A 25,082-nucleotide genomic window follows, 5' to 3' on the forward strand; every position below is an offset into this window, starting at 1 on the left:
TATGAACAGTATATTATTGATTGAAATTATACAGCTAGGGTATGGTCTGCATGTAACTAGGCGATTGCAAGCCGTCAAAGCTATTGAAGTTTGAATAAGCATGGTTGAAAACTTTCCTCAGTCATTCGGCTGGAATACAAACGAACATCTCAGTACAATATCTACAGTTCCCCAGTGCATATGTTCATTACCATTATGTGCAGGAAAGGCAATGGGGGATGAATTGCTTTGCTTGCTTTGCACACCTACATTGGAAATGTATTCCAAAAGGTGTTTACTAAAAAGAAAGAACTTGCATTTATACAGCACCTTTCACAACCCCCTCAGGACTTCCCAAAGTGCTTTACAGCCAATGAAGTACTTCTGGAATGTAGTCACTGTTGTAATGTAGGAAATGCAGCAGCCCATTTGCGCACAGCAAACAACAATATGATAATGGCCAGACATCAAGGCAGCATTTGACCGAGTGTGGCACCAAGGAGCCCTAGTAAAATTGAAATCAATAGGAATCATGGGGAAAACTCTCCAGTGGCTGGAGTCATACCTGGCACAAAGGAAGATGGTAGTGGTTGTTGGAGGCCAATCATCTCAGCCCCAGGACATTGCTGCAGGAGTTCCTCAAGGCAGTGTCCTAGGCCCAACCATCTTCAGCTGCTTCATCAAAGACCTTCCCTCCATCATAAGGTCAGAAATGGGGATGTTCGCAGATGATTGCACAATGTTCAGTTCCATTCGCAACCCCTCAGATAATGAAGCAGTCCGAGCCCGCATGCAGCAAGATCTGGACAACATCCAGGCTTGGGCTGATAAGTGGCAAGTAACATTCACGCCAGACAAGTGCCAGGCAATGACCATCTCCAACAAGAGAGAGTCTAACCACCTCCCCTTGACATTCAAAAGCTTTACCATCGCCGAATCCCCCACCATCAACATCCTGGGGGTCACCATTGACCAGAAACTTAACTGGACCAGCCATATAAATACTGTGGCTACAAGAGCAGGTCAGAGGCTGGGTATTCTGTGGCGAGTGACTCACCTCCTGACTCCCCAAAGCCTTTCCACCATCTACAAGGCACAAGTCAGGAGTGCGATGGAATACTCTCCACTTGCCTGGATGAGTGCAGCTCCAACAACACTCAGGAAGCTCGACACCATTCAGGACAAAGCAGCCCGCTTGATTGGCACCCCATCCACCACCCGAAACATTCACTCCCTTCACCACCGGCACACTGTGGCTGCAGTGTGTACCATCCACAGGATGCACTACAGCAACTCGCCAAGGCTTCTTCGACAGCACCTCCCAAACCCGCGACCTCTACCACCTAGAAGGAAAAGAGCAACAGGCACATGGGAACAACACCACCTGCACGTTCCCCTCCAAGTCCATCCCGACTTGGAAATATATCGCCGTTCCTTCATTGTCGCTGGGTCAAAATCCTGGAACTCTCTACCGAACAGCACTGTGGGAAAACCTTCACCACACGGACTGCAGCGGTTCAAGAAGGCGGCTCACCACCACCTTCTCAAGGGCAATTAGGGATGGGCAATAAATGCCAGTCTCACCAGCGACGCCCACATCCCATGAACGAATGAAAAACATTTTAAAAATAGATAATCTGTTTTAGTAACGTTGTTTGAGGCATAAATGTTGACCAGGACACCGGCGAGAATTCCCCAGCTCTTCTTCGAAATGGTGCCATGGGGTCTTTTACATCCACCTGTGAGGGCAGACAGGGCCTCAGTCTAACGTCTCATCTAAAAGATGGCACCTCTCACAGTGCAGCGCTCCCTCAGTACTGCAATGAAGTCAGAGCCTGTATTTTGTGCTGAAGTCTCTGGAGTGGGACTTGAACCCACAACTTTCTGACTCAGAGGTGGGAGTGCTAATACCTGAACCATGGCTGACATCTAAACCAAAGTCTCTACATTTAGCGACTAGAGGAATTCTTTCCTCTATGTATTTTTTTATTCATTCTTGGGATATGGTCACCATTGGCAAGGCCGCCATTTATTGCCCATCCCTAGTTGCCCTTGAGAAGATGGTGGTGAGCTGCCTTCTTGAACCGCTGCAGTCCATGTGGTGAAGGTTCTCCCACAATGCTGTTAGGTAGGGAGTTCCAGGATTTTGACCCAGCGACAATGAAGGAAAGACAATATATGTCCATGTCAGGATGGTGTGTGACTTGAAGGGGAACTTGGAGGTGATGGTGTTCCCATGCACCTACTGCCCTTGTCCTTCGAGGTGGTGGAGCTTGTAGGTTTGGGAGGTGCTTTTGAAGAAGCCTTGGTGAGTTGCTGCAGTGCATCCTGTAAATAGTGCACACTGCACCTACGGTGCGCCGGTGATGGAAGGAGTGAATGTTTAAGGTAGTGGATGGGCTGCTGATCAAGCGGGCTGCTTTATCCTGTCGATGGTGTCGAACTTCTTAAGTGTTGTTGGAGCTGCACTCGTCCAGGCAAGTGGAGAGTATTCCATCACACTCCTGACTTGTGCCTTGTAGGTGGCGGAGAGGCTTTGGGGAGTCAGGAGATGAGTCAAACTTGGTACCTTTTGATCTGTTTGCCTCAATTATATGATGCCTTTAGTGAGTGAGCTTCTCTGAGAGATCTGGCTCCTGGTTTCTGAAGGAGATTTACAATCGGAAGAAGCAGCATTGCTCAAGTTTTTGATTGGAATACGATGCAGTCTAATAGTATTGAGAAACAATGGCATCTGCTCTTCAACCTTCCCTTACCACCCCCGACACTAATAACAACACAGCAAACACCCGTTAAAGTAATGCAAACAATGCCATTAAACAGGGGACATCACTCTGTCACTGTCTGTCACAAACAGATGCAAGCATTCGATTTTTATTCTCGGAGAACATCTGAGTCCTTATTACCTAAGGAATCAGACCACAATTTGCTCTGCCTTTGCTGTGCACAAATCAATTTGATGGTGTGCATTATTAATAAGTGCTCGGATCCATCACCATTCGCTTGGGACTGGAACTATGGGGAAGTGACTCAAACTGGCTTTCCCGAGCAACCCATCATGTTCGGCTCTTTGCTGTAAGACACACAAGGTGGAAACTTGATAGGATAAGCACTTGGGTTATTCGGCTCTGAGCTTTCCCAGGTCATTGAATTTCATCATGATCCAAAAGTGAATGAGAAGCCTGTGGCCAAAGTCCAGACCCAGTCACTTTGTCACTAGGATCCATCAAAGAAATAGATCTCAGCAAAGAACATGCTTGAATTTACACTGTACAAATATTAGTATATGAACCTCTTTGAGGCTATTGTTTTCATTAGAATAATAAACAAATGAATTGCATACAAACTGGTTAAGCTGATATTTGTCCAGAGTAGTTTCAATACCTCAAAGATCTGAATGGTGTGTTTTCCTTTTTTGCTGTATATTGGAAATTAAAATGGAGGCTGCTCACAACTCGACATCAGCCTCTATCGCCCGACGTGAATATCACAACAGGATTGACAGAAAGCCACTCAACACCACGCTCCTGTGATAGTGTTCATTCAATATCTCTCAAGCAGCTACCAATCAGTTAAAGTATGATTGTGAGCAATACAATCAGGGACTACCATTGGTAGTTAAACAATTAGGTCCTGCCATTGGGAGCATTACGATCAGGGGCCATCATTGGGAGCAGTACGATCAGGGTTCATCATTGGGAGCATTACGATCAGGGTTCATCATTGGGATCATTACGATCGGGGCTCATCATTGGGAGCATTACGATCGGGGGCCATCATTGGGAGCAGTACGATCAGGGGCCATCATTGGGAGCAGTACGATCAAGGTTCATCATTGCGAGCATTACGATCAGGGGCCATCATTGGGAGCATTACGATCGGGGGTCATCATTTGGAGCAGTACGATCAGGGGTCATCATTGGGAGCAGTACGATCGGGGGCCATCATTGGGAGCTGTACGATCAGGGGCCATCATTGGGAGCATTACGATCAGGGGCCATCATTGGGAGCATTACGATCGGGGGTCATCATTTGGAGCAGTACGATCAGGGGTCATCATTGGGAGCAGTACGATCGGGGGCCATCATTGGGAGCTGTACGATCAGGGGCCATCATTGGGAGCATTACGATCAGGGGCCATCATTGGGAGCGGTACGATCAGGGGTCATCATTGGGAGCATTACAATCAGGGGCCATCATTGGGAGCAGTACGATCGGGGGTCATCATTGGGAGCAGTACGATCAGGGGTCATCATTGGGAGCATTACGATCAGGGGTCATCATTGGGAGCATTACGATCAGGGGTCATCATTGGGAGCAGTACGATCAGGGGCCATCATTGGAAGCATTACGACCAGGGGGCATCATTGGGAGCATTACGATCAGGGGTCATCATTGGAAGCATTACAATCAGGGGTCATCATTGGAAGCATTACGCTCAGGGGTCATCATTGGGAGCATTACGATCAGGGGTCATCATTGGGAGCATTACGATCAGGGGTCATCATTGGAAGCATTACGATCAGGGGTCATCATTGGAAGCATTACGATCAGGGGCCATCATTGGGAGCATTACGATCAGGGGCCATCATTGGGAGCGGTACGATCAGGGGTCATCATTGGGAGCATTACAATCAGGGGTCATCATTGGGAGCAGTACGATCGGGGGTCATCATTGGGAGCAGTACGATCAGGGGTCATCATTGGGAGCATTACGATCAGGGGTCATCATTGGGAGCATTACGATCAGGGGTCATCATTGGGAGCATTACGATCAGGGGTCATCATTGGAAGCATTACGATCAGGGGTCATCATTGGAAGCATTACGATCAGGGGCCATCATTGGGAGCATTACGATCAGGGGTCATCATTGGGAGCATTACGATCAGGGGTCATCATTGGGAGCATTACGATCAGGGGTCATCATTGGAAGCATTACGATCAAGGGTCATCATTGGAAGCATTACGATCAGGGGCCATCATTGGGAGCATTACGATCAGGGGCCATCATTGGGAGCGGTACGATCAGGGGTCATCATTGGGAGTATTACAATCAGGGGCCATCATTGGGAGCAGTACGATCGGGGGTCATCATTGGGAGCAGTACGATCAGGGGTCATCATTGGGAGCATTACGATCAGGGGTCATCATTGGGAGCAGTACGATCAGGGGCCATCATTGGAAGCATTACGATCAGGGGTCATCATTGGGAGCATTACGATCAGGGGCCATCATTGGGAGCAGTACGATCGGGGGTCATCATTGGGAGCAGTACGATCAGGGGTCATCATTGGGAGCATTACGATCAGGGGTCATCATTGGGAGCATTACGATCAGGGGTCATCATTGGGAGCAGTACGATCAGGGGCCATCATTGGAAGCATTACGATCAGGGGTCATCATTGGGAGCAGTACGATCAGGGGTCATCATTGGGAGCAGTACGATCAGGGGTCATCATTGGGAGCAGTACGATCAGGGGTCATCATTGGGAGCAGTACGATCGGGGGCCCTCATTGGGAGCAGTACGATCAGGGGCCAGCATTGGGAGCATTACGATCAGGGGCCATCATTGGGCGTATTACGATCAGGGGCCATCATTGGAAGCAGTACGATCAGGGGCCATCAATGGGAGCAGTATGATCAGGGGCCAGCATTGGGAGCATTACGATCAGGGGCCATCATTGGGAGCAGTACAATCAGGGGTCATCATTGGGAGCATTACGATCAGGGGCCATCATTGGGAGCATTACGATCAGGGGCCATCATTGGGAGCAGTACGATCGGGGGCCATCATTGGGAGCAGTACGATCAGGGGTCATCATTGGGAGCATTACGATCAGGGGCCATCATTGGGAGCATTACGATCAGGGGCCATCATTGGGAGCATTACGATCAGGAGCCATCATTGGGAGCATTACGATCAGGGGCCATCATTGGGAGCATTACGATCAGGAGCCATCATTGGGAGCATTACGATCGGGGGCCATCATTGGGAGCAGTACGATCGGGGGCCATCATTGGGAGCATTACAATCAGGGGTCATCATTGGGAGCATTACGATCAGGAGCCATCATTGGGAGCATTACGATCAGGGGCCATCATTGGGAGCATTACGATCAGGAGCCATCATTGGGAGCATTACGATCAGGGTTCATCATTGGGAGCATTACGATCGGGGGTCATCATTGGGAGCATTCCGATCGGGGGCCATCATTGGGAGCATTACGATCGGGGGTCATCATTGGGAGCAGTACGATCAGGGGCCATCATTGGGAGCAGTACGATCAGGGGCCATCATTGGGAGCAGTACGATCGGGGGTCATCATTGGGAGCATTACGATCAGAGGCCATCATTCGGAGTATTACGATTAGGGGCCATCATTGGGAGCAGTACGATCAGGGGCCATCATTGGGAGCAATACGATCGGGGGTCATCATTGGGAGCATTACGATCAGGGGCCATCATTCGGAGTATTACGATTAGGGGCCATCATTGGGAGCAGTACGATCAGGGGCTGCCTGTATGTTTAATACACTCAAGATTGACAGCAGAAGCAGGATTAATTTGGAGTTGTCAGTGGCAATGGGTCAGTTCGGTTGGGGTTGGCTTTTGGAATGGGTCAGTTCGGGTTTGGGGGTTGGCGGTGGGAATGGGTCAGTTCGGGTTTGGGGGTTGGCGGTGAGAATGGGTCAGTTCGGTTGAGGTTCGCGGTGGGAATGGGTCAGTTCGGTTGAGGTTGGCGGTGGGAATGGGTCAGTTCGGGCTTGAGGTTGGCGGTGGGAATGGGTCAGTTCGGTTGAGGTTGGCGGTGGGAATGGGTCAGTTCGGTTGAGGTTGGCGGTGGGAATGGGTCAGTTCGGGTTTGAGGTTGGCGGTGGGAATGGGTCAGTTCGGTTGAGGTTGGCGGTGGGAATGGGTCAGTTCGGTTGAGGTTGGCGGTGGGAATGGGTCAGTTCGGTTGAGGTTGGCGGTGGGAATGGGTCAGTTCGGTTGAGGTTGGCGGTGGGAATGGGTCAGTTCGGGTTTGAGGTTGGCGGTGGGAATGGGTCAGTTCGGTTGAGGTTGGCGGTGGGAATGGGTCAGTTCGGTTGAGGTTGGCGGTGGGAATGGGTCAGTTCGGGTTTGAGGTTGGCGGTGGGAATGGGTCAGTTCGGTTGAGGTTGGCGGTGGGAATGGGTCAGTTCGGTTGAGGTTGGCGGTGGGAATGGGTCAGTTCGGTTGAGGTTGGCGGTGGGAATGGGTCAGTTCGGTTGAGTTTGGCGGTGGGAATGGGTCAGTTCGGTTGAGGTTGGCGGTGGGAATGGGTCAGTTCGGTTGAGGTTGGCGGTGGGAATGGGTCAGTTCGGTTGAGGTTGGCGGTGGGAATGGGTCAGTTCGGTTGAGTTTGGCGGTGGGAATGGGTCAGTTCGGTTGAGGTTGGCGGTGGGAATGGGTCAGTTCGGTTGAGGTTGGCGGTGGGAATGGGTCAGTTCGGTTGAGGTTGGCGGTGGGAATGGGTCAGTTCGGGTTTGGGGGTTGGCGGTGGGAATGGGTCAGTTCGGGTTTGAGGTTGGCGGTGGAAATGGGTCAGTTCGGGTTTGGGGGTTGGCGGTGGGAATGGGTCAGTTCGGGTTTGAGGTTGGCGGCGGGAATGGGTCAGTTCGGTTGAGGTTGGCGGAGGGAATGGGTCAGTTCGGTTGAGGTTGGCGGTGGAAATGGGTCAGTTCGGGTTTGGGGGTTGGCGGAGGGAATGGGTCAGTTCGGTTGAGGTTGGCGGTGGGAATGGGTCAGTTCGGTTGAGGTTGGCGGTGGGAATGGGTCAGTTCGGTTGAGGTTGGCGGTGGGAATGGGTCAGTTCGGTTGAGGTTGGCGGTGGGAATGGGTCAGTTCGGTTGAGGTTGGCGGTGGGAATGGGTCAGTTCGGTTGAGGTTGGCGGTGGGAATGGGTCAGTTCGGTTGAGGTTGGCGGTGAAACTCACATCAGGATTGTCAGCAGCCGTCAGATTGGGTTTTAGCTTCTGCTGGGAGTCGGGTTAATAAAAGTCACATCATCCCTAATCTGCCATTGATTATTTTTTCAGCAATATGTCATCCTGATCTTAAGATTCTTTTGTGTGACTAAGCTCCATTCTAACTGAAAGCACACTTCAATTTTCATTTCTGTTCACTCCCTGAGATGAGGCTGCATGATTTTATCACATTTGGCCTGTAACATTTAGAAATAAATAACTTTCACCTTGCTTCACATCCAAAGGATTATTTTTATTTTTCATGTGCAGGCACTGTTGCAATCTCGGCAAATGTGGCAGCCAATGTGCACACAGCAAAAGTAAATGCGATGAATGATCAGTTAATTTGTTTTGTGGTGATGTGGGCTGATGGTGGAATATTGGCTGGGCCATCGGGTAGAGCTCCCTGCTCTTCTTTGAATAGTTACATGGGATGTTTTAACATCCATCTGAACAGGCAGACGGGACCTCAGTTTGAGAGCTCATCAAAAACTCAGAACCTCTGATAATGCAGCACTCCCTCAGTAGTGCACTGAGATGTCAGCCTAGATTATGTACTAAAGTATCTGGAGTGGAATTTGGAATCCATGCCTCACTGACTCAGAGATAAGAGTGCTACCCACTGAGCCATGGCTGACACAATCAAACCCAGGAACTGCACCTGAGGTCATGAGGATATATGATGATATCCCACTAAACAAAGGAGCCAGATATGAGTGATGCACAGAGCGCAGGTATGTAAAATAGAGAGTTAAAATTCTGCCTTTACATTTATTCATGACTTTTCATATTGATCAAATGGATGGATGTTAGCAGTGAGGAATTCTACTGTTTTACTATTTAAGACTTTGGCCATTCCCTTTCAGCATCAAGCACTCCAACATTAGGTACTACCCAGGTTGGATGCAGAGTGTTCTGCCCCTCTTAATGTGTCTTAAACCCAACCTCGGAAGATATCATTTGACACAGTTGACATTCAGGGTTTGTAGTATGGAGGAGAGCATTGGACTTGGCATTGATGCATTGTCACTCTGACTTCTTCCCCCCACCCCTTGTTTCACCCCACTCCTTCTAAGTCCATTGCGTAGCTTCAGTGCTCCTATAACATGTTGGGGGAGGGTCAACAGAATACCTTTAAACGTAGCAGGTAAGCAAAGGAGCACCAGCTCGACCCCACTCCTGATTGGCGGACTACCAATAGCTATTCGTTCAACACGTTTCCCATATGACTGAAGTGCTTAATGAGACTACAGGAAGCCTTAAAAGTTGATATAACCCCATAAGGGCAGATATTGATTATATTTTATTGGTTTTATATTTCTTTGCTTTTTAGATACCCTGTTCAGGAGTCTAGGCCTTGGTGCAGTTATTGGTCTCGGAGTTGCCGCACTCTTGTTAATCCTCGTTATCACTGATATTAGCTGCTTCTTCACAAAACAGTGTGGATTGCTGATGTGCATCACCACAAGGATTTGTGGGAAAAAGAACGGGTCGAGCACCAAAACCAAGGATGTTGAAGAAGGCAAAGCAGCTTATTTGTAAGTATGAGTGCAAGTGGTGCATATGGCACTCGCAGTGTCATGAGCAAGAGTCTCACCATCAGGTCCCTATTAAAGAGAGAGTCTCACCATCAGGTCCCTATTAAAGGGAGTGTCTCACCATCAGGTCCCTATTAAAGAGAGTCTGACCATCGGTGTCCCTATTAAAGAGAGAGTCTCACCATCAGGTCCCTATTAAAGAGAGAGTCTGACCATCGGTGTCCCTATTAAAGAGAGAGTCTCACTATCAGGTCCCTATTAAAGAGAGAGTCTCACCATCAGGTCCCTATTAAAGCGGGAGTCTCACTATCAGGTCCCTATTAACGAGAGAGTCTGACCATCAGGTCCCTATTAAAGAGAGAGTCTGACCATCAGGTCCCTATTAAAGAGAGAGTCTGACCATCAGGTCCCTATTAAAGAGAGAGTCTCACCATCAGGTCCCTATTAAAGAGGGAGTCTCACCATCAGGTCCCTATTAAAGAGAGAGTCTCACCATCAGGTCCCTATTAAAGAGAGAGTCTGACCATCGGTGTCCCTATTAAAGAGAGAGTCTCACCATCAGGTCCCTATTAAAGAGAGAGTCTCACCATCAGGTCCCTATTAAAGAGAGAGTCTCACCATCAGGTCCCTATTAAAGAGAGAGTCTCACCATCAGGTCCCTATTAAAGAGAGAGTCTCACCATCAGGTCCCTATTAAAGAGAGAGTCTCACCATCAGGTCCCTATTAAAGAGAGAGTCTCACCATCAGGTCCCTATTAAAGAGAGAGTCTCACCATCAGGTCCCTATTAAAGAGAGAGTCTCACCATCAGGTCCCTATTAAAGAGAGAGTCTCACCATCAGGTCCCTATTAAAGAGAGAGTCTCACTATCAGGTCCCTATTAAAGAGAGAGTCTCACCATCAGGTCCCTATTAAAGCGAGAGTCTCACCATCAGGTCCCTATTAAAGAGAGAGTCTCACCATCAGGTCCCTATTAAAGAGAGAGTCTCACCATCAGGTCCCTATTAAAGAGAGAGTCTCAACATCAGGTCCCTATTAAAGAGAGTCTGACCATCGGTGTCCCTATTAAAGAGAGAGTCTCACTATCAGGTCCCTATTAAAGAGAGAGTCTGACCATCGGTGTCCCTATTAAAGAGAGAGTCTCACCATCGGTGTCCCTATTAAAGAGAGAGTCTCACCATCAGGTCCCTATTAAAGAGAGAGTCTCACCATCAGGTCCCTATTAAAGCGAGAGTCTCACCATCAGGTCCCTATTAAAGAGAGAGTCTCACCATCGGTGTCCCTATTAAAGAGAGAGTCTCACCATCGGTGTCCCTATTAAAGAGAGTCTGACCATCAGGTCCCTATTAAAGAGAGAGTCTCACTATCAGGTCGCTATTAAAGGGAGTGTCTCACCATCGGTGTCCCTATTAAAGAGAGAGTTTCACCATCAGGTCCCTATTAAAGAGCGTGTCTCACCATCAGGTCCCTATTGAAGAGAGTGTCTCACCATCAGGTCTCTATTATAGGGAATGTCTCACCATCGGTGTCCCTATTAAAGGGAGTGTCTCACCATCAGGTCCCTATTAAAGGGAGTGTCTCACCATCAGGGCCCCAGTGAAGTACAGAAGGGTAGAATTTCCTTTTGCCTGTGCTTGTCAATCCCACAAGGTGCAGTAAAAAAGGGTGGAGACCCTTTGGCCCCGATATTTTCGGGGACGTGGGGAGGGAGCTGGGTGGTGGGGTGTCGTGTTTGCAGCTGGGAAACGCAGCATGTCGGCAATGTGGAGGTTCTGCCGCATTTAACAGCGCGACCTCCTTATCATTTTTTACTCCGTTTACCGTCCAGCAGTCGGCCAGATTGGGAGGCTGCCGGGTGGGAAAGCCAGCGGTAGAAGGCGATAGCCGGGGACCCTTAGGGGTGGTCCCCGGCAATCAGAGAAGACCTGGCCATGGTGGCTGAGGGCTCAGAGTGCGAGGAGGGAGGGAGGGAAAGATCGGGGCATACTGGTGAGGGGAGGCAGATTGAGGGAGGGAGGCAGATCGTTGGGGGGGGGCAGATTGAGGGGGGGAAGCAGATTGAGGGGGGGAAGCAGATTGAAGGGGGAGGCAGATTGAGGGGGGGAAGCAGATTGAGGGGGAGGCAGATCGTGGGGGGAGGCAGATTGAGGGGGGAAGCAGATTGAAGGGGGAAGAAGATGGAGGTGGGGAAGCAGATTGAGGAGGAGAAGTAGATTGAGGGGAAGGCAGATCGAGAGGGGGCAGATCGAGGGGAGAGGCAAATCGAGGAGTGAGGTTGAACAAGGGGTCAGGCCGATCGAAAGGTGAGGCAGATCGCGGGGTGAGGCAGATTGAGGGGCGAGGCAGATCGAGGGGTAAGGCAGATCGAGGGGTAAGGCAGATCGAGGGGTGAGGTAGATCGAGGAGGGAGGTAGATTAAAGGGTGAGGCAGATCGAGGAGTGAGGCAGATCGAGGGGTGAGGCAGATCGAGGGGTGAGGCAGATCGAGGGGTGAGGCAGATCGAGGGGTGAGGCAGATCGAGGGGTGAGGCAGATCGGGGGTAAGGCAGATCGAGGGGTGAGGCAGATGGAAGGGTGAGGCAGATCGAGGGGTGAGGCAGATCGAGGGGTGAGGCAGATCGGGGGTGAGGCAGATCGAGGGGTGAGGCAGATGGAAGGGTGAGGTAGGTCGAAGGGTGAGGCAGATCGCGGGAGTGGGGGAGGGGTGGGCGGGTCGGTCGGACGATTGCAGCAGAAGAATTGCTTGGGGGGGCCAGGTGAAACTCTCCTGCTCCTCCTGATCCACAAGCTGTGATCTAAAAAGTACTTACCTGCAGGATCCACCTGTTCCCGCCTCCCTTTAGCTGCTGGGTTTCCCAAACCCTGGGAAACCCGGCCTGCAGCCGTTAAATCCAAATGGCTCCCAAAATCTGAGGAACGGAGCCTCATTTAAATATTATAACGACTGACCCCGCCTCTCCAGAGCGAGTTACCGGGACGCCCCCAAACCCGCCGGGGTTAAACTGGAAACGGGCGCGATTGCGGTGGATTGGGGTCGGGTTTCACATGCTAACCCCCCCGACCCTCTCCCGCCCATCATGGGGAGGTGGGGTTAAGACTCCCCCCTTTATGTTGGGTCTCTGCCCCATTGTGCTGCCATGGGATTTCCAGGGCCTTTCTCAGGATATGTAACTAGTCTCCATTCCTCCCCATAACTTTTTCTTTTGCTGGTTCCCATTCTGACTGATAACAACATACAAACAGTTAAAACAAACCTTAATACAAAGGCAATCAAAGGCAGGTGTTGCAAAAAAAAACATACAATCCGCCTCCTTCTCTGATGATTCGGACCTACCTACTGTTAACTGTGGGTTATTACAGACACCGCACCTGTGTGTGCCAGAGAATGAGGGTCAAGTACTATTGGTGGGATGTCATTTGGGACTCAAACACCAGAAGTGCTATCGTCCTAAAATTCATGGACTTTATTCGGTTATACTGCAAAGAATAACAAATTTGCAATTATGCTAATGAGGAGTAAAATGTTTGAATATATTTGGTTAATTAGGGATTTGACTTTTTCCTCACAATTTAAAAACTGTTAAATCTAAATCTTTGTTAAAGCTGAATGGGTGCATTTGGCGAACTACGATGGAGAACATATTAATGAAATGTGCAAATTAGATTAATTGCAAATTAGACTTTCTGTTACCAATGCCTGTTAAACAGGGAAGGTGTCAGCGTATCGCCACACTAACAGAAATAGACCCTTGGATCCCCTGATGAGTTAGTTGGCTGGTGCAGTTCCCAGTGTTTAACAGAGCTGCTCAGACCAGGGAGGTCCCAGGTTTGATTCACAGATCTCCATCACAGCAATAATCTGAGTACCACAGTCCCTCAGCGCCCTGTCAGGGAGGGGAGAGAAAAGACAGCTCGAGTTGCTGGTGTTGATCACTATCCAGAGACCTGTTGAAAGAAAGCATCAAGGCCAAGTATACTGCTCATCCCCAGTTCAGAGCTAACTCTGCACAGACTTGGGAATCAAATTGAGAACTTCCCTGCTCCAGTCTCACCTACTTGCTGGGCCGTCAAGGGATCCTTAATCGATTTCTCGTCTCAGTTCCTCGTCCCTGGCTTTCCTGAGTCACGCTGGGCTATGGCTCCACGTTCTTCATGTTTGAGCCTCGACGGTAAGCGCTGGCGAGCTATTCAACTAAGGTGGGGAACGTCACAGCCGAGCCACAGCAGAACCCCATGGAACCTTATCCCAGCAAGGCGTCAACACCCTTTGGAAAAGGGGGAGGAGAGAAGAAAATCAGTGCGGGGGGTGGGGGAAAAGACTTAGGTGATCAGGTAATAAGAAGGGGAGATAAAAACCAACAAACTATCTGGATGTGACTCATCAGCAAATTGGAATGTAACTCTGGCGGAAGATCATGTAACCGGATTTGACTTCAATCGTCGGGGAGCGATTGGAAAACATTGTTCAAAATGTGAGAAATATGATCACTTAGATAGTTCAGTGGTTACGGGGGGATACCCAACGTAGCTTCCGAAAACGGAGCTCCTTCCTCAGTAACGTGGTTAGGTTCTTTAAGGAAGTGACTAGATGGAGTATGAAGATCGTCCAGTTGATGTTCTACACCCTGAGTTCCAAAAAATGTTTGATGAAGTACCGCAGAGATGGCGGGACAGAGTGGTTTGGAAAAGTGAGAATTGAGTCAGAACCTGCCTTAGGCAGACCACCGATGATGATGATGGTGAGATGGCTAATAGAATAAAATTAGATCTCATGGGATTAAAGGGCAATTATTACAATGGATAGGCAGCTGATTGAAATCATGTAAACAGCAGGTTGTCCTTAATGGGAAAGGATGGGATTGGGGACTCAGTTACACACGGTGTTCGGTAGTACTCTGTAATGGGACAGTGCTGTTTACCATTTCTATTAATGATCTTGAGGAAGGCTTTGCTGGAACCATTCTTAGATTTATGAATGATACAGAAATGTATGCAGGGCTTTGTAATACAGAACAAATCAATAAGTTTCAAGTTGATTTAGGTAGGTCATGAATGGGTCCATGTGTGCCAGATGTCATTGAATGCCATGCAGGTTGGGCGAGGATACTCCAGGAATGTCTGTACCGTGCAGGGTATCTATTGAAGGTAACGGGTTAAGGAAGAGACGGGGGTTTGTAGTTAATCATTCAATAAAGGTACACAAGCAGTGTGAGGCGGCTATAGGGAAAGCAAATAGGATTTACGATTGTATTGGCAGGGCCATAGATTAAAAAATGTAGAGTACTATACTCAGACTATATAAGGCTCTGGGTATGTCCGCACTTAGAGTATTGTGTCCAGTTTTGGTCCCCGGCATGGTAAGACATATCGATATTCGGGGGGTGGGGGGCGGGGAGCCAGGATAATACTGAGAGCTCTTAGATTTGAGGGAAGGCTCAAGAGTTTGGGTTATTTACTTCAGAGAAACGCAGGTATAGAGAAACTTAGAGGTAATATGATTGAAGTTGTTAAAATGATGATGGGATTGGATACAGTCTTTAGATAGAACATATGAAATGGACAACAGTGGTTGGATGAGAGGTTATGTCAAGGCAATCTGTAGGCAAAGAGATTAGATGCAGGCAGCCATTGTCCTTCGGTACAAAGTGCAGTGATTATTAAGTTCCTGAAAAGGGAACTTCACAAGTTCCTGAGAGGACATTTCCAGTTATAAGAAGGTAAATTGTTTGTTAGCTGTGATTGTGATGGTGACCCGGGTAACTGCACTCTCCTGGAGCTTGCTTATTGCATTAGGGTGTCAGAGATGAATTTCCCACAGTTGACTGTGTAGAAAAGAGAAGGCTGAGGGGTGACCTGATAAAGGTCTTTAAAATTATGAAGGGGATTTTTAGGGTAAACATGGAGAAGATGTTTCCACTTGTGGGGGAGTCCAAAACTAAATAGGAACCCTAAATAGGGAATTCAGGAGAAACTTCTTTACCCAAAGAGTGGTTAGAATGTGGAACTTGCTCCCACTCGCGACTATCATAGATGCATTTAAGGAGAAGCTAGATAATGGAGGGAGAAAGGAATAGAAGGATATGCTGAGAGGGTTAGATGAAGAGAGATGGAAGGAGGCTCGTGTGGAGCATAATCGCTGGCATAGACCAGTTGGGCTGAATGGTCTTTCTGTGCTGTAAACTCGATCTGTGTAATTCTATGATCACAGGTTTGCACCTCCGTTTTCTTACCTCTCTCTGGTGATAGTGTTGCTCGGGTTGGGTGGGAGGTGGCGGGGGTATGCGAGGTCTGGATGGGGTGACCCTGCTGGTCTTCTCTTGTCCTTCTTACCTGCGTGAAAAGTGAAGTGGTAACATCTGCCGCACACTTGCACATCCAGATACGAGTTGGTTAACATTATCCCTGTGCGTTTGAATTTATTCTGTGAAGAGACAAGAGCAGATGATCTGAAGGCTTCAAAGTTGGTGCCGGAAGTAAGAGTCACAAACAGACCAGAGAACCCATAGTATGAGCAGGCATTAAGACCTGTCTGACTGGGTATAATATAGAAATAGAATCTTTTCAACAATACTCACTGCATTAACAATTGATAAGTGCAGGTGGATGTGATCAAATGCAATGTAACTGCTGGGGACCGTGAACCTGCCAAGGAATGCAACCAGTCCATGGATGTATAACGTAAGTTGCAAGGTTAGAATGACCGTCCGAAGTTTTGCTTGATTTAACTATGGGGTGGGAGAGAATCTTTGCAGGACTTTTCCTCAGGAGACTAAATGGATTGGGAGGAATCCGTGATATACACGGTCTGTGGACGGATGGGTTTGAAGGAATATGCTACCATTTCCAGTTCCACCTTTTCTTATGTAGGAACATAGGAACAGGAGTAGGCCATTCAGCCCCTCATGCCTGCTCTGCCATCATGGCTGATCTGTGATCTAACTCCATATACCTGCCTTTGGCCCATATCCCTTAATACCTTTGGTTGCCAAAAAGCTATCTATCTCACATTTAAATTTAGCAATTGAGCTAGTATCAATTGCCGTTTGCGGAAGAGAGTTCCAAACTTCTACCACCCTTTGTGTGTAGAAATGTTTTCTAATCTCGCTCCTGAAAGGTCTGGCTCTAATTTTTAGACTGTGCCCCCTACTCCTAGAATCCCCAACCAGCGGAAATAGTTTCTCTCTATCCACCCTATCTGTTCCCCTTAATATCTTATAAACTTCGATCAGATCACCCTTTAACCTTCTAAACTCTGGAGAATACAACCCCAATTTGTGTAATCTCTCCTCGTAACTTAACCCTTGAAGTCCGAGTATCATTTTAGTAAACCTACGCTGCACTCCCTCCAAGGCCAATATGTCCTTCCGAAGGTGCGGTGCCCGGAGCTGCTCACAGTACTCCAGGTGCGGTCTAGGTAAAGACTTTAAATACTGGGCAATTCTGAAAAAGGTGGCATCATCAATGTAAACATTTAAAGACCCGAAATCTCTAACCTCCAATAGCCCTACAACCTTCTAGGAACTCTACGTTCCTCCAACTGTGACCTCTTGTGCGTCTCTCTCCTTCTTCGGCCCACCGTTGGCGGCCATGCCTTCAGCCGTCTAGGCCCTAAGCTCTGGAATTCCCTCCCTAAACCTCTTTGCCTCTCCACCTCTCTCTCGTCCTTTAAGATGCTGCTTAAAACCTACCTCTTTGATCAAGCTTTTGGTCACCTGTCCTAACGTCGCCTTCTTTGGCTTGGTGTCAATTTTTGTCTGATTACCCTCCTGTGAAGCGCCTTGGGATGTTTTACTACGTTAAAGGCGCTATATAAATGCAAGCTGTTGTTGAAACTGTGCGTGAACTAATAAAGACCAAGTATTTGCTCAAGGCCGCTCTCCACTGAAAGCTCCTGTGTCGGTAGAGCTCAATGTCAAACCAGAAAACTGGTCTGGAGAACATTTCACTCTGCTGATTCGCTCAATGCATTTAGTGTTAGAACTGTCCCTGAGCTCCCATCTGCCGTAAGAGACAACTCGGGAGATGGCAGTTCGTTTTTAGAACGCTGCCGAGGCCTATCACTGTGACGCATGAGGCAATGCCTAAAGGTGAAATTATAACCAATTCATCTCAAGCTCAGCCCATGTGCACCTGATTTTGTATCGGGGTCCTACAAACTGCGGAGGACCCCGATTTGCGTAGTTAAGCAGCTGTTTCAGGCGGATGGTCTGCTCACCCATTTACAGGCCTGGCCTGAATTATGGCACCAGACAGGCCTTGAGGTGGCTGAGGTTTCCCCTCACCCCTTCCCCTGATTTTCAACTCCTGGCTGCCCGTTTTTCAGGCTCAAAAACGGATGACCGTGAGTGTAATTTCTCCCCCAGGGTCTGCCCTCTCTGTCATAGTGGGTACACAGCAAGATTATACGGGCCGAGGGAAATAACATTGAAAATTTGGGATAAGTTGGAATTGGATGGTGCAGTGAGTTAGCCACTGACCTTGCACCTGGAGACCTGGATTCAAATCCAACACAGACTGATGGGATGAAATCTTCTAGCTTTTTTGATCGAAAAATTCTTATTTAAAATGAGTCTTTCGAGTCGGAACCAAGATTCTAAAGGGCATAAATTGGCCCGTAAACGGGAAGTGTCACATTGGTGCAATAGGGACGGCTCTTCTGAGGATTGGGGTTGAGTCACCTTGTTGGGGAGAAGAGAGAGAGATTCACTGTGCATTTAACCATGCTTTATCTGCCCTGGGGTTGCTTGCTTGTAATACTGGGTGCCTAAAATGGGAAACTATTCCATTTGTCTCAATTCAATGAATATAAAATTCATACAAGTAAAGTAAAATAAAACTGAGTACATACCTCCATAAAAGTTAAACAAAAATCATAAATATTGGCAATACAGTCAATAAAGCTCCCAGAGGCTCCATTTACTGTCAATAAAACTCTCCAAGGTGTGCCAATTGTCACTTGTAATATGTACCTTTGGCTTGTGAGGAATACAAATACCCTGAATTTGTTGTGTGCTGTATTTGTTAAACGTGCACTGCGTACATGAATGAAAAATATTTGGCAAACCTTTATTTACATTGAATTACATAGGATGGACAACAAAGAAACGAGCCGTTCGACCCAACAGATCGCTGCTCCACACGAGCCTGCTCCCACCCCTCTTCATCTAACCCTATCAGCATACCCTTGTGTCCCTTTCTCTCACATGTGTTTATCCAGCTTCCCCTTCAATGCATCTGTGCTATTCGCCTCAACTACTCCATGTGGTAGCGAATTCCACATTCTCACCACTCTCTGGGTAAAGAAGTTTCTCCTGAATTCTCTATTGGATTTATTAGTGATAAATATTAGTTTTATATTTATGACCTCTGGTTTTGGTCTCCCCCACAAGTGGAAACATCTTCTCTACTTCTACCCTATCAAACCCTCTCATAACCTTAAAGACCTCCATCATTCCTCAGCCTTCTCTTTTCTGGAGAAATGAGCCACGGCCTGTTCAATCTTTCAATCTTCTTTGTTCAATGTCGAGGAGCCTTGTGTCAATTTCATTATGGAGACAACACCCACAGTGACGGGATGATGCATTTTGATTGGATTTGTGTCATGCCAAGTGAAAATAGATATGATGCCCCTTTAAGGGGCAGGCTTTCACTAATCTTCATTCTAACTTTTCAGGAAGGATGGATCAAAAGAACCCATAGTGGAGATGAGGACGGAAGATGAACCAATCACAAACCACGATGGGAGCTCAGCGAATGAACCGAATGAAACCACACCGCTCACAGAGCCCGAGTAAGTCTGCTCACTTTCCAAGGGTTCAGGATTGGGAGTAACATAGAGTCATGTGGTCACTGGATGTTGGCGCTCCAACACAGTGTCACTGGACATTGGTGCTCCTACACAGAGTGTCACTGGATGTTGCTGCTCCTACACACAGTGTCACTGGACATTGGTGCTCCTACACAGAGTGTCACTGGACATTGGTGCTCCTACACAGAGTGTCACTGGACATTGGTGCTCCTACACAGAGTGTCACTGGATGTTGCTGCTCCTACACACAGTGTCACTGGACATTGGTGCTCCCACACACAGTGTCACTGGATGTTGCTGCTCCTACACACAGTGTCACTGGATATTGGTGCTCCTACACACAGTGTCACTGGATATTGGTGCTCCTACACACAGTGTCACTGGATATTGGTGCTCTGACACACACAGTGTCACTGGACATCGGTGCTCCCACACACAGTGTCACTGGACGTTGGTGCTCCTACACACAGTGTCACTGGATATTGGTGCTCCTACACACAGTGTCACTGGATATTGGTGCTCCCACACACAGTGTCACTGGATATTGGTGCTCCTACACACAGTGTCACTGGATATTGGTGCTCTGACACACACAGTGTCACTGGATATTGGTGCTCCCACACACAGTGTCACTGGATGTTGCTGCTCCTACACACAGTGTCACTGGACATTGGTGCTCCTACACACAGTGTCACAGGATATTGGTGCTCCTACACACAGTGTCACTGGATATTGGTGCTCCCACACACAGTGTCACTGGACATTGGTTCTCCCACACACAGTGTCACTGGATGTTGCTGCTCCTACACACAGTGTCACTGGATATTGGTGCTCCCACACACAGTGTCACTGGACATTGGTTCTCCCACACACAGTGTCACTGGATGTTGCTGCTCCTACACACAGTGTCACTGGACATTGGTGCTCCCACACACAGTGTCACTGGACATTGGTTCTCCCACACACAGTGTCACTGGACATTGGTGCTCCAACACACAGTGTCACTGGATATTGGTGCTCCTACACACAGTGTCACTGGACATTGGTGCTCCAACACACAGTGTCACTGGATATTGGTGCTCCTACACACAGTGTCACTGGATGTTGCTGCTCCTACACACAGTGTCACTGGATATTGGTGCTCCTACACACAGTGTCACTGGACATTGGTGCTCCCAAACACAGTGTCACTGGACGCTGGTGCACCCACAAACAGTGTCACTGGACATTGGTGCTCCCACACACAGTGTCACTGGACATTGGTGCTCCTACACACAGTGTCACTGGACATTGGTGCTCCAACACAGTGTCACTGGACATTGGTGCTCCCACACACAGTGTCACTGGACATTGGTGCTCCTACACACAGTGTCACTGGACATTGGTGCTCCAACACAGTGTCACTGGACATTGGTGCTCTGACACACAGTGTCACTGGACATTGGTGCTCCTACACACAGTGTCACTGGATATTGGTGCTCCCACACAACAGTGTCACTGGACATTGGTGCTCCTGCACACAGAGTCACTGGACATTGGTGCTCCTACACACAGAGTCACTGGACATTGGTGCTCCTACACACAGTGTCACTGGATATTGGTGCTCCCACACAACAGTGTCACTGGACATTGGTGCTCCTGCACACAGAGTCACTGGACATTGGTGCTCCTACACACAGTGTCACTGGACATTGGTGCTCCCACACACAGTGTCACTGGACATTGGTGCTCCTACACACAGTGTCACTGGATATTGGTGCTCCCACACAACAGTGTCACTGGACATTGGTGCTCCTGCACACAGAGTCACTGGACATTGGTGCTCCTACACACAGTGTCACTGGACATTGGTGCTCCTACATACAGAGTCACGGGACATTGGTGCTCCTACACACAGTGTCACTGGACATTGGTGCTCCTACATACAGAGTCACGGGACATTGGTGCTCCTACACACAGTGTCACTGGACATTGGTGCTCCTACATACAGAGTCACTGGACATTGGTGCTCCTACATACAATACCACAATGCCTAGGACCTCAGTTTGTAGACCCACAGCTTTGCCACATGGTGAACTTATGCAACCTGGGCTATACTCTCATGGAGCATTACCGAGCGGACATTTACCATTTCCCCATAGTGTAGGAGGGATCATGAAAGGGCCAGCCCTTCCTGGAGGCTTTCAATTCCAGGTCAGTCCCGGAGGAAGCCTGTGAGATCATCGCTGACCAATCCTCTCACCGACAGAGAGGGGTCAAAGTAACAAAAGTAGAGAGAATGCCTGTTCTTCTCTGAAATTAACATGTCGCCCTCAAAAATTACGCGTTTCAAAGCTTGATCTGTTAATGAACTATAAGTTGGAGCAAAAAAGAAGCTTTTGCATTGAAAAGAAACACCTTTTCCCTTGGAGGCTTTGGGGTTGGAGGAGCAGAGAAAGTAAATTTGAAAGGAAAAGTAAATTTAAAATAAGAATTTACGAGAAACCTCACTGCAGTTCTGACCCCTTTCTCCTCTCTGGGTGTGTGTAGGTGCCTGGCTCAGAATGTTTGCCATATGTCTTGTGTCTGACCAGCGCCAGTAAGTGGAGAAAACAGCCCAAAATGTAAAATAAATGTAAGAGATTTGCGCAATTGTGTGAACTGATTTGAACTGGGTAAACTGCCAACATGTGGATCACACAAAGAACATTCTGAGCCCATCTGTTTGTTTACTGTTTGATGCCTCCAGTGTCTCTCATTGGCCATAAATGTGCACAATGGACAGCACAAATCTCCTAACTAGTTATTCAGATTCATTCTCTAAGAGAGGTTGCCAACCTCATGTCAATTTGCCAAATTCTGGGCTGTTGTGCTCTGTGCCAGGAGTCTCTGCCATTTTAGAAAGAAAAAAAATCTGGCACTGATATTGTGCTTGTCATCGGGATGTCCCAAAGCACTTCACGGCCAATCAATTGCTTTTGAAGTGCAGTCACTGTCATTACTTAGGTAAACGCAGCAGCCACTTTACACACAGCAAGGTGCCACGGACAGCAAATGAGATGAAAGAGTAGATGGGCCCCAACTTTCCTAGGGCCCTTGTTGGGACAAGCGGAGGCTACTGGAACTTGGATAGACGGGACCTGTTTACGCCTGATCACCATCTCGCGTTGCTTGCGTCGGGGTTTTCCTGGGAGAGGGTGGGACCAGGCGATTCCCACATTGGCCCCCTTTGTAGCTGAAACCACAGAAGGAGGTGGGATTGGCAGGGGGACACAGTCTGGTGGAATTCCTGCCAATTTCACCTCTGATGCCCTATTGCATACTGTACGCCATCGTGAAACAGGCATATGATGCTGACCAACTTTGAGAAGCCTGGCAGCCAGTTACGAAGCAGCCTTCTTGGGCAAAAGGACCAATAGTTTTCTTTGGAGGGGTTTCTCGGTCAGACCTGCCACACACTGGGGTCCCGTTGGTTGGCCAATGCCACTACTTCCTCCTCCCCTACCTAGCAGGCACCTCCGCTATGGCACAGGCACCAACCCACTTTAGCCAAATTGCCTGACCCTAGAAGTGCCAACAAGATCAGGAGTGCAACTGGCCAGCACCCAGGAGTCCCGCGCGTTCACTTTTACTATGGTAGAACAGGATTGTGGATTTTCAGGGCTTTTGGTAAAGAAGAACTTGCATTTATATAGTGCCTTTCACAACCTCAAGACGTCCCAAAGTGCTTTACAGTGTAGTCACTGTTGTAATGTTGGAAACGCAGCAGCCAATTTGTGCACAGCAAGGTCCCATAAACAGCAATGAAATAAATGACCAGGTAATCTGTTTTAGGTGTTTAAGGATAAATGTTGGCCAGGACACCAGGAAAACTCTTCTGTTCTTCTTCAAAGGATCTTTTACGTGCACCTGAGAGGGCAGATAGGGCCTTGGTTTAATGTCTCAGGTGAAAGACGGCATCTCTGACAGTGCAGCACTCCCTCAGTGCTGCACTGGAGTGTCAGCCTGGACTATGTGCTGAAGTCTCTGGAGTGGGACTGAAACCCACAACCTGCTGACTCAGAGGTGAGAGTGCTACCACTGAGCCATGGCTGAGGGCACTGTTGGCCAGGATGCCAAGAGATCTCTCTGCTCCTCTTTGAATGGTTCCATGACACTTTTTATGTCCACCTGAACAGGCACATAGGACCCCCCCAAAAATGACACCTCCAACAGTGTTGGATTCGCTCAGTACTGCACTGAAGTGACAGCTTTGATTATGTGCTTTTGTCCTTCAGCGGGGCCTGAACCCACAACTGTCTGACTCAGAGATGAAAGTGCTACCAAATGAGCCAATCTGATACTTAGCTTGGCTTTAACTGGGTCAACTCCAGCAGTAGCCATACACGCACTTTGGGATCTTTCAACCTTGCCAACCTGTACCTGTGTTTTCTGGGGTTAGGTATGTGGGGCTCCCTACAGAGAGAGTGTGCTCATGGAGACTGCACTGATTCGGATTTCGCAGTAGGTTGTGTTGGATATTTTTAAGTCCAATGATTCTGCACGTTTCAGACACCCACCTGACCAAAAAAAAAACATTCGCAACTGGACGGAGACTTAGTTTGGTATCATCAGCAAATTTTGATATGGTTCCCTCAATTCTTAAGTCCAGGTCATTTATGTATATGATAAATAAGAGTAGCTCCAAACAGATCGCTGTGGAACACCACTCTGCACATCTCTCCAGTAAACTAAACTTTCTTTTACCCCAACCCTTCGCTTTCTGCCCTCCAACCATTTCTCTATCCATGTGGCCACATTCCCCTCAATTCCCTGTTCCATTATCTTTGCCATAGTTGTTCCTTTCACCTGTGTACATATACAGGACCTGACACAGAGGCACATAAGCGCTGTGCAGCTTGGCACAGTGGTAACTGTCTCGTCCGAGTCACAGGACTATTGGTTCAAGTCTCACTCTAGGATTTGACCGCACAATTTAGCCTGATGCTCCAGTGGGGTATTTTAGGAGCACTGCATTTGCCAGAGGTGCTGTCTTTCGGATGAGACGTTAAGACAAAGGTCCCATTTGCTTGTGCGGATCAAGGTCCATGGGGCTAATTGAAGAATAGAGAGTTCTCCCAGTGTCCTAGCTAACATTCATCCCTCAATCAACACGCACACTTATCTAGTTATTAAAAAACAGGAAGTGCTGGAAATACTCAGCACATCAGGCAGCATCTGTGGAGGGAGAAACAGAGTTAACGTTTCAGATCAGTGACCTTTTGTCAGAATTGGAAGAAGTGAAAATTTAGCAGTTTATAAGCAAGTACAGAGCCAGGAGAAGTGTGTGGGGGGGGCGGGGGGGAGGAAAGAGTAAAAGGGAAGGTCTGTGATAGGGTGGAAGCAGGAATGATTAAATAACTATTCCATTCTCCCAGTTTCTCCGTCTCCATCGCTTCTGTTCCGACGATAGCATCTTACACACCAGTATTTCCAATATACCTTCCTTTTTCCTCAACTGAGGATTTCCCTCCACTATGGTTGAAAGAGCCCTATCACATTCCCCACACTATTGCCCTCACCCCTTCCCCTCCCTCCCATGAGAGGGTCCCCCTTGTCCTCAACTTCCACCCCACCAGCCTCCACATTCAACGGATCATCCTCCGCCATTTCCGCCTGCGCGATCCCACCACCAAACACATCTTCCCCTCCCCTCCCCTTTCAGCATTCCGAAGGGACCGCTCCCTCCGCGAGACCCTGGTCCACTCCTCCATCACTCCCAACACCCGCTCTCCTTCCCACGGCACCT

The 25,082-nt window shown here is 48.4% G+C and overlaps 1 protein-coding gene across 1 annotated transcript in view; it reads left to right on the forward strand.

Moving 5' to 3' along the window:
* The window catches only part of LOC137327487 (neural cell adhesion molecule 2-like), a 1,142,796-nt gene that overhangs the window by 1,105,944 nt on the left and 11,770 nt on the right, over positions 1-25,082 (forward strand). Inside the window, exons 16-17 of the mRNA XM_067993365.1 lie at positions 9,304-9,508; positions 19,181-19,297. Of these exons, the coding sequence (XP_067849466.1) occupies positions 9,304-9,508; positions 19,181-19,297 (322 nt within the window). The remainder of the gene's footprint in view (positions 1-9,303; positions 9,509-19,180; positions 19,298-25,082) is intronic.

Source organism: Heptranchias perlo, chromosome 11, assembly GCF_035084215.1.
Source record: "Heptranchias perlo isolate sHepPer1 chromosome 11, sHepPer1.hap1, whole genome shotgun sequence".
Lineage (NCBI taxonomy): Eukaryota > Metazoa > Chordata > Chondrichthyes > Hexanchiformes > Hexanchidae > Heptranchias > Heptranchias perlo.